We start from the raw sequence: 16885 nt of genomic DNA, 5'->3' as shown, positions 1-16885 counted from the left end.
AAAGTCTCTCTCTTTTTTTTTTTTTTTTTTTTTGGCGTGGAAGTCTCATTCTGTCACCCAGGCTGGAGTACAATGATGCAATCTCGGCTCACTGCAACCTCCACCTCCCAGGTTTGAGCAATTCTCCTTCCTCAGTCTCCTGAGTAGCTGGGACTACAGGCGTGCACTACCATGTCTGGCTAATTTTTGTATTTTTAGTAGAGATGGGGTTTGCCATGTTGGCCTAGCTGGTCTCAAACTCCTGACCTCAGGTGAACCGGCCGCCTCGGCCTCCCAAAGTGCTGGGATTGCAGGCATGAAATACCTCGCCAGCCCTGAGAACTTATTTGGCGGGCAATTTGAAACCTCAGGGTGGGGCCCAGAAGGAGGCAGTGTTTTATTTCATTTTATTTTGCTGCTAATTAGCAAATGACATTATGATTTTTTCCTTTTACAGAAGGCATTTCTTCTTCGTGGTATAATATGTGCTCCCAGTGTTGGTGTAATGACAGCGCACAGAAAAGCCGAGCCTGGGGCACACTGACGTTGCATTCCAGTAAGGAAAAGTCCGTCTCAGAAGTGCCCATCATATATCGACTGCCACAGGATGGGCTTAGAGGAGACAACAGGTTTCCAAGAAATTCTCGCCCGGTGCCTTTGATGTTTTAGTAAACAGAAACTAGTACTAAGAGCCAGCACTGATTGAGCGCTGGGGTGCTAAACACCGCGTTGGACACTTCATGTGTGTGATCTGGTTTCTTACTCACAACATTGGAAGCAAGTAGAATACTCCAACTAGAAATGTGTTTGCTAGAAAAAAACCAGGCCACGTGCAGTGCCTCATGCCTGTAATCCTAGCATTTTGGGAGGCAGAGTTGGGTTGACCACTTGAGGTCAGGAGTTCAAGACCAGCCTGGCCAACATGGCAAAACCCCATCTCTACCAAAAATACAAAAAAAATTACCTGGTGTGGCATGCACCTGTGGTCCCAGCTACTTGGGAGGGTGACACAGGAGGTGAACCGAGGCAGGCCTGAGGCAGGGTTGTTTGAATCTGGGAGGTGGAGATTGCAGTGAGCTGAGATCGTGCCACTGCACTCCAGCCTGGGTGACAGAGCAAGACTTAGTCTCAAAAAAAAAAAAAAAAAAAAAAAATCCACATAATGTCATTTGCTAATTAATGGCAAAATAAAGCAGATCTAAACAATGCTTAAGGGTTCCAACTTTCTTACCACATGAAGTACAAAGGGATTGAGTACTCAGAGCCCTGCAGACTCATTTCTCCGCTAATAAAATTGAGGCACGGAGAGGTTAAGCAGCTTGCCTTCAGCCACTCAGCTAGTGGGTGGTAATCTGGCTCCGAAGGCCAGCAATGGGCATCTAAAGCTGGCTCTCTTCACCAATATCCTAACACAGCAAGAACAATCAGTTTGACTATTCTGTCTGCACCTTGCAGTTAAAAATCACACCGACAGAAACGTGCAGCTTGATGACCTACGGCCTGCTGATATCCACATACACTACATCCTGACCAAGAAATGGGACCTGGGGCTAGGTGCAGTGGCTCATGCCTGTAATCGCAGCAGTTTGGGAGGCCCAGGCAGGTGGATCGCTTGAGCCTAAACAGCATGGTGAGACCCCATCTCTACAGATAATACAAAAATTAGCTGAGTATGGTAGTCCCAGCTACTTGGGAGGCTGAGATGGGAGGATCACTTGAGCCTGGGAGGCCAAGGCTGCAGTGAGCCAAGATCACACCACCACACTCCAACCTGGGCAACGGAGAAAGACACTGCCTCAAAAAAAGAAACAGGGCTGGGTGCAGTGGCTCATGCCTGTAATCCCAGCACTTTAGGAGGCTGAGACGAGCGAGCCACCTAAGGTCAGGAGTTCAAGACCAGCCTGGCCAATATGGCAAAACTCCATTTCTAATAAAAATACCAAAAAAAAAAAAAAAAAAAAAATCCCAAAGTCCTGGGACTACAGGTGTGAGCCACCGCACCTGGCCGTATAACTATTAATTTCTTTTGAGCTAGTCAGCAATTAGTTCTTCTGTGCATGCTCTGTGCCAGTGACTTGCTCTAACATCTACACATGAATAGAGACGACACGTATGAGGGTGCGAGCTCTGAGTCTGCAACACCTTGCAGATTTGACTGTGATCCAGCTACGGAATGGGTGGTTCCATATTTTGCTGACAGCACTAAACCTTAATAACCTCCCTCCTTTTCTAATCAGAAGTTCCCAATGATTCTTTGAAATAAATACTGTTCTGGATGAGGACCATGGAAGGTAAAGACACCAGTAGTGGCCGGGTGCAGTGGCTCACGCCTGTAATCCCAGCACTTTGGGATGCTGAGGCGGACGGATCACTTGAGGTCAGGAGTTTGAGACCAGCCTGGCCACCATGGTGAAACTCCATCTCTATTAAAAATATAAAAATTAGCCGGGTGTGGCGGTGCGCGCCTATAATCCCAGCTACTCAGGAGGCTAAGACAGAATTGCTTGAACGCGGGAGGCAGCAACTGCGGTGAGCTGAGATCACGCCCTGCACTGTGGCCTGGGTGGCACAGTGAGACTCTGTCTCAAAAAAAAAAAAAAGCATCAATGGCTTTCTTTCCATGAGTTATTGCTTCACCAGGCTGCCACCTTCTCCACAGTCTTTCTTTTTTCTTTTTTTGAGACAGAGTCTCACTCTGTCACCCAGGTTGTAGGGCAGTGGTACAATTCCAGCTCATTGCAACCTCCACCTCCCAGGTTCAAGAGATTCTTGTGCCTCCGTCTCCTGAGTAGCTAGGATTACAGGAACGTGCCACCACGTCAGGCCAGGTTTTTTTTTTTTTTTTTTTTTTTGTAATTTTAGTAGAGACAGAGTTTCTACCATGTTGGCCAGGCTGGTCTTGAACTCCTGACCCCAGGTGATTCACCTGCCTGGGCCTCCCAAAGTGCCGGGATTACAGGCATGGGCCACTGCACCTGGCCAGGTCAGTTTTATTCATAATCTGGAATTGGCTAGGAAAACAGAAAACCCAGGAATTACATCCAATGATATGCTTTTTCTCTGTCTTGCTCTTAGAGCTAAGCAGGTGTCTGAGGGTTCATGCCCCATTCTGCTTGGCAGGTGTCACTTTGCCAGTTTCCAGTATAGGGTGGGAAGCCCCAGAGTGCAGGGAGCCTGCCTGATTTGTTTTATCTTCATCATCTCACATGGGGCTTGGCCCAGAGGGGTACCTGGAGACTCTTAACGGAGCTGAGATGGTACAGCAAGGCTGTCGTTTTGGCAGACAGGTTTACTGTCCCAGTCAAACTCTTCAATATTTACTACAAAGAGTGTTTGCTGGCTGGCGGGGTGGCTCAGGCCTGTAATCCCAGCACTTTGGGAGGCCGAGGCAGAGGTCAGCGTTCGAGACCAGCCTGACCAACATGGAGAAAACCCATCTCTACTAAAAATACAAAATTAGCTGGGCATGGTGATGTATGCCTGTAATCCCAGCTACTCGGGAGGCTGAGGCAGGGGAATCACTTGAACCTGGGAGGCGGAGGTTGTGGTGAGCTGAGATGACACCATTGCACTCCAGCCTGGACAATAAGAGTGAAACTTTGTCTCAAAGAAAAGAAAGTTTGCTGGCCCTGCCCCAAGTGTTTCGTACCCATCCACAACTCAGCCCTCCCCATCACTCCTGAGGAGGATACCATGGGACTACCTCAATTTTAGAGATGAGGAACTAAGTCCCAGAGAGGCCAAGTCACTTACCCAAAGCACACAGCTAAGAGTTGGTAAAGGTCAGATATAAACACATTGCTCTCTAACTGCAGAATCTCAAGTCCTAACCATTGCACAGTTCATCCCCGTTCCCCTTCCCAGCAGCTCCTGTCTCCCTATCTCTCCAGCCCAATCCTCTCAGTGCTGCCAGCTTGCCAGTGCTGGTGTGGCACAGCCTGGCTGCGTCCCTCCTCTCCTCTAGGACTCTCTGTGGCACCCCATTGTCTAACAGTGGGAAGATACACCAGAAATGTTCAGTTCCACTCTACCTGGTTCAGAAGAGAACTCACAGGGAAGGTGGGGTGCCTGATTTGCAGATAACACAAAGCCAGTAACTCCTGTCTCAGGAATGCTCAAAAAAGCCTTTTTTTTTTTGAGATGGAGTCTTGCTCTGTCACCCAGGCTGGAGTGCAGTGGCACAATCTCAGCTCACTGCAGCCTCTGCCTCCCAGGTTTCAAGCAGTTTTCGTGTCTCAGCCTCCTGAGTAGGTGGGACTACAGGTATGAGCCACCATGCTCAGCTAATTTTTGTATTTTTAGTAGAGATAGGGTCTCACCATGTTGGCCAGGTTGGTCTTGAACACTTGACCTCAGGCGATCCACCTGCCTGGACCTTCCAAAATGCTGGGATTACAAGCATGAGCCACGGCACTTGGCCATTCAGTAAAGCTTTGAATCCTGAAAACCTGCACAGGGCTTGAGTGCATCATAGTCCTAAAGGGCAGAGACAGCGTTGGTGTTCCTCACACTCTTCCCAGGTGACTCCGAGCCCTCTGAGGTTTGACAGTCCCTCCACAATGGGCCTCAGCCTGGCTGCCCAGGCCTCACCAAGACCAAGTTATTGATAGTAATAATCAGAAGAACCATGGGTTAGTGAACAGCCTTCTGTAATTTTTTTTAAAGCCTCCAGGTGATTCTAGTGTAGATACACATTAGGTACTAAAGACTGAACATCTAACTTAGAGAAAAGACTTTGGAGTAAGAAACAAAAAGGCAGAAAATAGCTTGTGGCCTTCAGCAGAGGCCAGTAGAAGTTAATGCTCTAAAAAAAAAGAACAAAGAGGGAACCAGAGGTTGTGGTTCATGCCCATAATCCCAGCACTTTGGGAGGCTGAGGTGGGAGGATCACTTGAGCCCCTGAGTTCAAGACAAGCCTGGGTAACACAGCGAGACCTGGTCTTTACCAAAAAATCAAAAAATTAGCCAGGCATGGTGGTGTGCATGTATAGTCCTAGTATCTTAGGAGACTGCGGCAGGAGGATTACTTGAGCCTGGGAGGCAGAGGCTGCAGTGAGCCGAGATCACGCCGCTGCACTCCAGCCTGGGTGACAGAGCCAGATTTCATCTCAAAAAAACAAAAAATTAATTAATTAATTAAAAAATGAAAACATTTTAAAAATAACAAAAATTTGAACCAAAAAAAAGCAGAGTACAGAGGAAGAAGGGTACAAGAACACTCCTTTCTGTACATCTAAAATTACCTCAAAGCACAAAGTTTTCACAAAGCTGACACAGAGATGAGTGATTCCAAGTCCCCTCATTAATGGTATTTGTTAATTTTCTGATAAGAGGCAAAGTCATCGTCCCACCAGGATCTGAACATTAGAAAGTTTACTTTACATATACATAATTATAAGTATGTGTATATATATATATATATATCTCTTCCCTTTTTCCCCAAAATATCAAATTGACCTAGTTCTAGAAGATTCCAGGCAGGAGCACGTCTGTTTCCGTATGTCTCTTCAGAAGGAATGCGGCTAATTGGCTCTCCCAAAAGCAGGCTGGTGGGGAATGCATGGTGGCTCCTTCTTTAATCTCAGCCTCAAAGTCCAGGGTTAGTCTTGAGAAATTCCAGACACAGATTTTCCTGTGGTCACCAGGCACGCCACACTCTGAAGCTGAATGTTTATAGGAAATGTGCAGCCTGTCCATAACCCAGCCTGGGTGTTTAAGTTTCTTTTTTTTTTTTTTTGAGATGGAGTCTCGCTCTGTCACCGAGGCTGGATTGTAGTGGCGTGATCTCAGCTGATTGCAACCTCCACCTCCCAGACTCAATTCTCCTGCCTCAGCCTCCCAAGTAGCTGGGATTACAGAAGCCCACCACCACACCTGGCTAATTTTTGTATTTTTAGCAGAGACGGGGTTTTGTCATTTTGGCCAGGCTGGTCTCAAACTCCTGACCTCAAGTGATCCAACCGCCTTGGCCTCCCAAGTGCTGGGATTATAGGCGTGAGCTACCATGCATAGCCAATATTTCAAGTGAACAGAATTCAACATTTCAGGCCAAACACCTCAGCCAATGCCTTGTGGGTGGTGACTCCCAGCAAGAGTAACCAGTGAAAGACAGGCTGGCTGAAGGGGAAGATCAGGGTGGCCCTAAGTGGGTCTCTGCCTCCATATAGCATGTAGCCGAAGACCAGTGTGTATGTGTGGACTTGCTGGCCCACAGGTGAGTCTGCCTGCCACCAGGATTTTCTTGGACAATCCAGTTTCAACGACGTTTGTTTATCAAGTGCGTGCTGTAAGTCAATGCACCAAACACCTTACATCATCTCATCTCATTTAAAACTGCCCACCTCACCACTTGAGGTCAGGAGTTTGAGACCTTCCTGGCCAACATGGCAAAACCCCCCTCTACTAAAAATACAAAAATTAGCTGGGTGTGGTGGCAGGCATCTGTAATCCCAGGCATCTGTAATACTCAGGATGCTGAGGCAGGAGAATTGCTTGAACCCAGGAGGCGGAGGTTGCAGTGAGCCAAGATTGCACCATTGTACTCCAGCCTGGGCGATGGAGCAAATTGTCATCTCAAAAATAAAAAATATAAATAAAACTGGCCACCTAGACGAGGAAGACTATGTGATTCCCAACTTCCAATCAAGGAGACTGAGGCTCAATGAGATGAGGAGACCTGCCCAAGGTCACCCAACTTGGACGAGATGAACCCTAGAGCCAAAGCCTCGATCACTGTCTACTGCATCTCAATACTCTATGCAGTTTTTCTTAAGCACCTACTACGTGCACAGTGCTTTGCAAACCTCAAATGTCACGTGACTCTGCAAGGAATGTGTCACGATCCTCACGTCACAGTGGAGGGGACAGATTCTTGACTCTGACCAAGGTCAAGTGCATGGTTGGTACATGATGAAGCCAGGATTCATAGCCATGGGGAGACTGAACCGCCTTAGCAACGGGAATCCTGGCCATTCTGCTCATGGTTATATTTTCACTCCTGGCCCATCAGGGCACTTAATAAATACTGGTTGAAAGCATGAACTCAGGACCTGGTCAACCCCAAAGCTCACGCTTCTAACCATTCCTCCATATTTCTTCCTGCTGTCCAGGAATAAATCTCCTCCTACAGAAATATCTCAGTAAGGCAGGGCATGGTGATTCATGCTTATAATCCCAGCACTTCAGGAGGCCAAGGTGGGAGGATCACTTGAGTCCAGGAGTTCAAGACCAGCCTGGGCAATATAGCAAGATCCCATCTCTACCAAAAATAAAAAATTAGCCAGGCATGGTAGCATGCACCTGTAGTCCCAGCTACTTGGGAAACTGAGGTGGGAGGATCACTTAAGCCTGCAAGATTGAGGCTACAGTCAGCCGTAACTGCACCACTGCACTTAGCCTGGTGATAGAGCAAAACCCTGTCTCACAAAGAAAGAAGAAAGAAACATCTCAGGGACACGGACACTTTTTCAGCCAGTAACCGCCCCTGAAAAGATGTTTGCATAAAGCGTAGATGACTGTCTGCCTCTTAGGAACACAAACAACCTCCTACAGACTGGAGGACGAAACAGCAGGTCTTCACGGTCTCCCTGGATTTTATTTTGCTGTATTTTGCCATCTTCTTTAGACAAAGTCTCCCTCTGTCACTCAGGCACAATCTCAGCTCACTGCAACCCCTGCCTCCTGGGTTCCAGCGATTATCCTGTCTCAGCCTCCCAAGTACCTGGGACTACAGGTGTATGCCACCCCGCCTGGCTAATTTTTTTTATTTTTAACTTCATTTGGTGGACAATTTCAAACCTTGGGATAGGGCCGCATTAGAACACAGGAGGTAAAGAAAAGTTTTGCAAAGCCTGGAGCATTTGGACACAAATCTGTCCACTGTGTGACCTGGAGCCCACTAAATCCATCCCGGACCTCTTTAAGAACACAGCTCATGTCTCTGTGGCATAAACAGGTTCAATGGGCAACAGCAAAGAATTTACATCCATCTCTCCAGACAGACACCCGAACGCAGAATTCACCTTAATTGTGGTTCCCTACGTTCAGCCATTTCACTTTCTACTCAGGGAGACTCCTCCACTTATTAAGTGGTCTGGCTCTCTCTTGCTTAATGAGCAATATATACAGCTTTGTTTTTTCTAGCTCTGTACTCTTTCTTTTCTTTGAGACAAACTCTCGCTCTGTTTCCCAGGCTGGAGTACAGTGTTGCAATTTCAGCTTACTGCAACCTCCGCCTCCTGGGTTCAAGCGAGTCTCGTCCCTCAGCCTCCCTAACAGCTGGGAGTACAAGCGTGTGTCACTATGCCTGGCTAATTTTTGTACTTTTAGTAGAGATGGGGTTTTGCTATGTCGGCCAGGTTGGTCTCAAACTCCTGATCTCAAGTGATCTGCCTGCCTTGGCCTCCCAAAGTGCTGGAATTACAGGCATGAGCCACCATGCCCAGCCACCAGCTCTGTCCATTTCATGTTTCATCTTTAGGCGTGTCTGATTCCATTACTCTTCCACTCTGCTTTTGCCTAGATGATTGAGGATGCATATTATTTTGCAAGATGAACTCTTTTAAAAAGAACCTTGGCCTTCTTTTCAGGAAAGTCTGTGCTTGTGATTGGCTGAATAATGCATCCCCCATAAATATCTCCACATCCAAATCTCCAGAACCTGTTGAATATGTGACTTGACATAGCAAAATGGATTTTGTAGATGTGATTAAGGATTTTGAGATGGGAGATTATCCAGGGATTATCTGAGTGGACTCAAAGTAATCACAAGGGTCCTTATAAGAGGGAGGCGGGATGGTCAGAGTCAGAGGAGACGATGTGAGGATGGAAGGAGACAGAGATTGCAGGATGCTCTGCTGCTGCTTCAAAGACAGAGATGGATGCCGGTCGTGGTGGCTTAAGCCTGTAATCCCAGCTACTTAGGAGGCTGAGGCAGGGGTTGCTGTGAGCCAAGATCACACTCCTGCACTCCAACCTGATGATGGAGCAAGACTCTATCTTAAAAAAAAAAAAAAAAAAAAAAAATACAGAGATGAAGCCACAAGCCAAAGAATGCAGCTTGTAGAAGACAGAAGAGGTAGGAACATGGAATTTTCCCCTATAGCCTCCAGAACTGAACGTGGCTCTGCGAACACCTCGATTTCAGTTCAGTGAGACCCGATTTAGACTTCTGAGCTCCAGTACCTAAAATAATACATCTGTGCTATATTAAGGCAGTGAGTTTGGGGTCTTTTGCTGCGGCACAGGCAGCACACTCGTCGGCACTCTCACCGTCTCTGATGGTGAAGCTGTGGAGCAGGGCAAGGCCGTCAAACCAATGGTTATATCGGGACTCCCCCACCGTGTGCATTCCAGGTCCGTTGCGGAGCAGGGTTCCCTGCAGCCATGCTGGAATCTTGCCTGTTAAAAGAAAGAACGTTTAATTTCCTGTTTCCACCTGCAAACCAAAAAGCTGGAAGCAATGGTCACGGAAAGGAACTGGAGGCTTGTAGCCTCAATACCACTCCTTGCATCTGTTCATTTATTCTACGATTGTTTCCAAAAAGTGTATAATATGACAGGCAGTTGGCTAGCACCGAGGATACCAAGATGAAGATACTGTCTCTGACCTGAAATTGCCCACTGATCATCAAGGAGACAGATGAATAAACAGACACCCAAGATCCACTGTGGTTAAGGTAATGCTGGTTGAGGGCATTGGCTCACACCTGTAATCCCAGCACTTTGGGAGGCTGAGATAGGAGGATCACTTGAAGCCAGGAGAGAGAGACTAGCCTGGGCAACAAAGTGAGACCCTGTCTCTACAAAAAATAGAAAACGTAGCTCCAGGCCGGGTGCAGTGGCTCTCGCCTGTAATCCCAGCACTTCGGGAGGTTGAGGGGGATGGATCAGCTGAGGTCAGAAGTTCGAGACCAGCCTGGTTAACATGGTGAAACTCCATTTCTACTGAAAATACAAAAACTTAGCCAGGCGTGGTAATGCACACCTGTAACCCCAGATACTCGGCAAGCTGAGGCAGGAGAACTGCTTGAACCTGGGAGATGGAGGTTGCAGTGAGCTGAGATCCCGCCATTCCACTCCAGCCTGGGCAACAAGAGTGAAACTCCATCTCAAACAAAACAAAACATAACAACATAAAAACATAGCTTGGTGTGGTTGCATATGCCTGTAGTACTATCTGCTTGGGAGATTGAGGTAGGAGGATCACTTGAGCCTGGGAGCTCGAGGCTGCAGGGATCACACCACTCCACTCCAGCTGGGGCAACAGAGCAAGACTTTGTCTCAAAAAATTTAAAAAAAAAAAAAAAAAAAAAAGACAGGGGCAATGCTATAGCCATAGCAAAGGAACTGTGTGAAACAGAACCCCACCCCAGGGTGGGCTGAGAGCAGGAGGGTGTGGACGGCTTCCTGGAGGAGGCAACCTGGCTAAGTCTTGCAGGAGAGTAGGTGTTTGCCTCACAAAGGCAGAAGCAAAGAACGTTCTAGAGCTGTACTGTCCAACATGGGAGCAATCAGCACTTGAAATGTGGCTGGTCTGAAATGACATGTGTTATAAGAATGAAATATACAGCAGATTTCAAAGATTTAGTATGAACAAAAGGGAACCATGTCATTAGCAATTTTTAAAATATCGATTTCATGTTGAACTGATAATATCTTGGATTTATCGTGTTAAATAAAATGCACCATTGAAATTAATTTCACCTGTTTCCTTTTACTTTGTTGAGTGTTTCTACTAGAAAGTTTAAAAGTGCACATGTGCCGTGGGTTCTCTTTCTAGGGGACAGCCCTGCTCTAGAGACAGGGTGCTGCAGCAAATCCTGTTGGTGCTCCCACCCAAGTCCCCGCAGCTTTTCTCTCTCCCTGCAGGCTGCCTTGTGCAAATGCCTGTAACCCCCTGCCTGAGGGCTTGGTTGTGACTGCTGGGTAGCGGGCAAGCTTTGCCTACATGCAGGAAGAGCTGGAAGCACCTTGGAGAGGTAATGCCCCTGGAAGCCACGCTCATCCAATGAGGGATGTGGAGCTGGGGGACAGATCCCACCGTTGCCTTGTCCTCAGTTGGGATCATGAGAGGCATGTTTTACACCACACCCAGGGGAGTCAGCTCCGATGGCCTCATCAACCAGTGGCTTAACAATGCCCTCTTTATTGGTTTCCTTCTTTTTCCCTGAATTCCTTGTGACGTTTCTTGGGATCACGTGCCAAATAAACCACTTACCCTTGAATTCTTGCCTCTGGAGGAACCCAGACCCAGAAGATCAAGAACAGGAGGCTGGGCATGGTGAGGCATATCTGTAATCCCAGCACTTCGGGAGGCGAGGCAGGCAGATTACTTGATGTCAGGAGTTCGAGACCAGTCTGGCCAACATGGTGAAACCCGCCTCTACCAAAAATGCAAAAATTAGCCAGGTGTGATGACAGGTACCTGTAATCCCAGCCACTCTGGAGGCTGAAGCAGGAGAAATGTTTGAACCTGGGAGGTGGAGTTTGCAGTGAGCTGAGATCGTGCCACTGCACTCCAGCCTCGGCGACAGAGCAAGACTCTGTCTCAAAAAAAATAAACAAAAAAATGACCGAGACCAGGAAATTGGCAAGCTGTTTAGTAAGACCGGACCATCATTTTCAAGCAAGAAAACTGTGAGCAATGAAGCTGCAGAAATAACAGGGGCCAGAGCATGAAGGTCAACAGGACCACACTAAGGTTCTGATCTAACCCTCAGAAAAACGGGACACCTTTGATGGTTATAATAGGGAAACACAGGACCAGATTTTTTCTGCAATTTAAAAAAATTGAGATAAAACTCATCATTATAAAGTGTACAATTCAGGAGTTTCTACTGTATTCACAATGTTGTGCAACCATCACCTAATTCCAGAACATTCCATCACTCCAAAAAGACAGCCCCCTCATGCCTTAGCCATCACTCCCTCTTCTCTCCTTACCCCCAGGCCGTGGCAGGCAGTCATCTACTTTTCGTCCCTATGGATATGCCTGTTGTGGATTCCACATAAATCAGTGGCCCCAATCTTTTGGGCACCAGGGACCGGTTTTGTGGAAGATAATTTTTCCATGGATGGTGGGGCTGGGGGGTGGGTTGTCATAAGGAGGGGACAACCTAGACCCCTCACACGCACAGTTCACAACAGGGTTCATGCTCACAGTAAGGTTTGCACCCCTCTGAGAGTCTAATGCCACCGATCTGAGAGGAGCAGAGCTCAGGCAGTAATGCTGTGTGGCCTGGTTCCGAACAGGCACTGACCGGTACTGGTCCATGGCCCGAGGGTCGGGGACCCCTGATATAGATGGAATAGGATCTTGGAGCTTCAAACATTGTCTCTGCCCGTGGTATGGAATGTGGACTGGGAAAGTCCCTGAGAGAGGCAGGAAGACCAGAGAGAGGACTCGGGGATTCCAGAGGGCTGGAGAGAAATGCATGAACAAAGATAAATGGAAGACACAGAACTGATGGGCCTCTATTTGACTAAATACAGGGGAACGTGGAGTGGAGCACTGAGAAATGAAAATGACAGCCGAGGCCAGGTGTGGTGGCTCATGCCTATAATCCCAGCATTATGGGAGGCTGAGGAGGGTGGATCACTTGAGTCCAGGAGTCCAAGACCAGCATGGCCAACATGGTGAAACCCCATCTCTCCTAAAAATGTAAACATTAGCCAGGTGTGGTGGCGGGTGCTGGTAATCCCAGCTACTTGAGAAGCTGAGGCAAGAGAATTGCTTGAACCTGGGAGCTGGAGGCTGCAGTGAGCCGAGACTGTGTCATTGCACTCCAGCCTGGGCAACAGAGTGAGACTCCATCTCAAAAAAAAAAAAAAAAAAAGACAGCAAGTCTCTTGTCTTGGGCACCTACATGGATTGTGATGCCACGCACAGGCACCCAGGGCACAGGAGAGGGAGGAGGCTTGAGACAGAGCAGGGAGAGAGGCATCTGAGAATGTAATTAAAGCCCCAGATAGGACAAGAAAATTTATATGCATCCATATACCAGACGCTGTGTTCTAGGTGGATTAAATCACTTAATTGTTGCAGCAACCCTATGTGGGAGGCACCAGGCTAACTTCATCTAACAGAAAAGAACACTGAGGCAGGAGATGCTTACATAAGTTGCCAAAGAGGTCTCAGAAAGCACATGGATTGGCACAGCCAGTTACGAAGCCAGAACCTTTGCATGTCCTCCCCACGTGGACGTGCCAACCCAGGCACAGTTTTTATTTAGCTAGCTGTCTGCTCATGGGTGTGACCAACTGATCAGGATCAACCCAGGCCTGGATGGAGGGTCAGGAGGCCCGTTCTCTGCAGGCTGTGTGGCAGTCACTGCCCCTCTGCCTCAGTTTCCCACCTGTCAACAGGGAGGCTTGATGTAGAGGAATGGTTCTCACCCTTGGAGTCACGGAGGGCTTGTGAACACACAGCATGCGAGCTCCACCCCCAGAGTGTCTGAGCCTGTGGGTCTGGGTGGGCATCAAGGATATTTATTTCTACACAGTGCCCAGGTGGTGCTTATCATGCTGCAGGTCCAGGATGCCCCTTTGAGAACCGCTGCAGTACCTGATCTTTGGGGGTTATTCAGCCTCTCATGCTCTAAAATTCGTGTTTTCTAACATTTCCAAGGATTCCATGCAGTCATTAAATATGAGGTGTTAACGGTACAAAATGTTCATAACATTCCAGGGCACAAGAAGGTAGAGGCCCCCTTTTTTCGTTTTGTTTTTGAGACAGAGTCTCAAAAGGCTGGAATGCAGCAGCGCGATCTTGGCTTATTGCAACCTCCCCCTCCTGGGTTCAAGTGATTCTCATGCCCAGTCTCCCAAAGAGCTAGGTTTACAGATGTGCACATCACATCTGGCTAATTTTTGTATTTTTATTGAAAATAAAATTTCAAATAAAATACTTTGAAAATAATGGCAAAACCGCAATTATTTTTGCACCCATCAAACAGTAGAAACAGGATTTCACCATACCTTGTTGGCCAAGCTGGAGTGCCTGTTTGTGTGTGTGTGTGTGTGTGTGTGTGTGTGTGTGTGTTTTTTTCTTCAGACGGGGTCTTACTCTGTCGCCCAGGCCAGAATGCAGTGGCAAGACCTCAGCTCACTGCAACCTCTGCCTCCTGGGTTTAAGCAATTCTTCTACCTCAGCCTCCTGAGTAGCCGGGACTACAGGTGCATGCCACCAAGCTTGGCTAATTTGTGTATTTTTAGTAGAGATGGAGTTTTGCCATGCTGGCCAGGCTGGTCTCAAACTCCTGGCTTCCAGTGATCCACCCGCCTTGGCCTCCCAAAGTGTTGGGATTACAGGCATGAGCCACCATGCCTGGCCCTGTGACGTCCTTTTTAAAAATAAAAAATGTATGCATGAACAGCCAGATTGAGAAAAAAATAATAATAAATAAAAATCTAATCATATACATTTGCTTTTTGAAAAAATATTTACAAATACAGTAAATGTATCAATTGATCTACATATGTTTTTAAAAGTTAAAGGAAATAGACCCAAATAATAGTAGTGTTTAAAAGATTGGAAATCAAGCTGATTTTCCTTCCATGTTCTCATTTGCATTCCTAACTTATACATAATTTAATATACGTACAGCTGTACACGTATATATAGATTGATAGCTATAGATTGTGCCTTACCTTCGTAATCAGGGAAAAGTATACATAAAAGCTATTTCTTTTCTTTCAAAAACTCCCAAGGCAATCGCTCAGTTGAAAAGCTTCAATCTGATGTCCTTACAAAAATCACTCACAATTGCCCTCTCCTCATGAAAAATTCCAGTCCATCTATCAGAAAATGAAAATGCCTGCAGGCCTGAGCTGACTCAGCCATTCTTAAAACTGAGCGAGCACCACCCTGGGCACCAGGGAGTCCAGAAGCAGGAACCGCTTTTTAGAGTCCGAACAAAATGGTCCTAGGAAAGTGGCAACGCAAAAGAGGAAGGAAAAGCAAGAGACAGAAACGACGAAGCAAGACACAGGCCCACTAAAGGATAGAAGGTCCAACTCCTATAGGCGCTGCAGGCGCTCACACCTGTGAGTTCCTAAAATCGCATCGGATTCTGCAATCCCCTGCAAGCCTGTGTGGTGGATGTGGATGCGTGGGAGCTCATGCACACCCCTCTAAGCATTTTGAAACTAATTTAGAATGCATGCATTTGCACAAACACATGATGCATCTGAGACTGGCAGCAGTTTGCAGATTAATCCCATTGTACATGTGCTCACTGGGGCATTCCAACACTTTTTTCCTGAGAATAGTGAGACTGACTCTCCTCCCTCTGGAAACTGAGTTATAATGTGTAAAAGCACACCTAGATTTTCACAGAAATTGTATCTGGATTATGAGTCATTTTCTCTCTCTACACTATTTTCCGGATTTCCAAAAGTAATTTACAATTAATATTACTTATATAATCAGGAAAAAAAAGTTTCCATCTTAACATAGAGAAAAGGCTGTGTGCAGTGGCTCACCCCGTAATCATAGCACTTTCCGAGGCCAAGGCGGCAGATCACTTGAGACTAGGAGTTCGAGACCAGCCTGGCCAACATGCTGAAACCCCGTCTCTACTAAAAACACACAAATTAGCCAGGTGTGGTGGTGGGTGCCTGTAATCTCAGTTACTTGGGAGGCCTAGGTAGGAGGATCGTTTGAACCTGGGAGGTTGCAGTGAGCTGAGATCATGCCACTGCACACCAGCCTGGGCGACAGAGTGAGACTCAGTCTCAAAAATATAATAAACAGAAGAAAGAGCCCCGTGTTTATAGAGAAAGCTCACCTGTCACTTTGGCCCTCACAGGCTCCAGCTGTTCTTTCCTGTTCCTGCCATATATTATCTCCATCTCTCAGGGTGCAGAGGGAGACTGATTTTAACAACGAACAGACGCTTCTCTGTGTTGACAGCAGCTGCTGCTCCCTCCTCCCGCGTTTCCTTCCTGTTCTCCTGCTCCTTCCCTCCTTCACATCTCTTTCTCTCCTGATGCTGATTGTGTCTGCCTTTGCTTTTTCCTTTTTGGCTGGCGATGACTTCTCCCTCTCCAAGAGCCCGGGATCTCTTTACATTCACAGGGGAAGCTGCGCTGGCATTATTTATAAGATGTTTAGTTAAAGGTTAATTCCCAAGCCATGTGTCTTAGCTAATCTTTAATCCTCTTATTGTGCCCTTGGCTTTCCCTCTCCAGTTTCACTTTTGGCTTAACCGAAAAAAGTCTGCTTCGGGCTGAGTTCTAAATAAGCAGAGAGAATTCAGTGTCTTGTTATATAATTCAAGAGCTGGAGATGTTTATGATCAGAACAAGAAGACAGGCAGTCAGGGCCATCAGAGATGCCGGGAATAACAGACCCTTGAGCTGAGATCAGCAATCATGTGAATGTCTGCTGCGAAGCAGGGAACCCCTTCAGCAGAGACGGGAAAGGCTTTATGTTTTGTTTTGAGTAAAGGCTCCAATACTCCCCTCTAATAATCATACAGGAAGAGCACCTTAATCCATTATTTTCTTTGTGGAAGAAGGAGACATAAAATGGTTCACATACCCATTAAAAAATAATGAACGGGAACCAAAGGCTTTTCTCAGGAACTAAATAGTAAAACAAACTGGCCAGGAGCAGAGGCTCAGGCCTGTAATCCTGAGGTCGGCAGATTGAGACCATCCTGGCCAACATGGTGAAACCCCATCTCTACTAAAAATAAAAAAAAAATTAGCTGGCCTTGGTGGTTCATGCCTATAGTCTCAGCTACTTGGGAGGCTGAGGCAGGAGAATCACTTGAACCCGGGAGGCAGAGGTTGCAGTGAGCTGAGATCACGCCACTGCACTCCAGCCTGGGTGACAGAATGAGACTCCATCTTAAAAATAAAATAAAATAAAATAAAATACAGCTCATCCTTTGCTTTTTCT

General features: G+C 47.0%; 1 protein-coding gene across 2 annotated transcripts in view; it reads right to left on the bottom strand.

Moving 5' to 3' along the window:
* BCO1 (beta-carotene oxygenase 1) overlaps window positions 1-16095 on the bottom strand; it is a 51800-nt gene extending 35705 nt beyond the window's left edge. Inside the window, exons 1-3 of one of the 2 annotated variants that reach the window (XM_064383340.1) lie at window positions 15768-15825; window positions 11198-11362; window positions 9250-9378 (exon numbers count right to left, since the gene is read on the bottom strand). In XM_064383340.1, the coding sequence (XP_064239410.1) occupies window positions 9250-9328 (79 nt within the window). In that variant the 5' untranslated portion in view covers window positions 9329-9378; window positions 11198-11362; window positions 15768-15825. Of the gene's footprint in view, window positions 1-9249; window positions 9379-11197; window positions 11363-15767 lie in introns of both variants that reach the window. The other variant, XM_064383339.1, reaches the window with a different exon arrangement.
* Window positions 16096-16885: the final 790 nt, after the last annotated feature.

This window comes from Aotus nancymaae, unplaced genomic scaffold (assembly GCF_030222135.1).
Source record: "Aotus nancymaae isolate 86718 unplaced genomic scaffold, 86718_ANA_hifiasm-v0.15.2.pri h1tg000030l, whole genome shotgun sequence".
Classification (NCBI taxonomy): Eukaryota; Metazoa; Chordata; class Mammalia; order Primates; family Aotidae; genus Aotus; species Aotus nancymaae.
The sequence above is the reverse complement of the archived record's forward strand: the minus strand, read 5'-3'. Positions and strand labels throughout refer to the sequence as shown.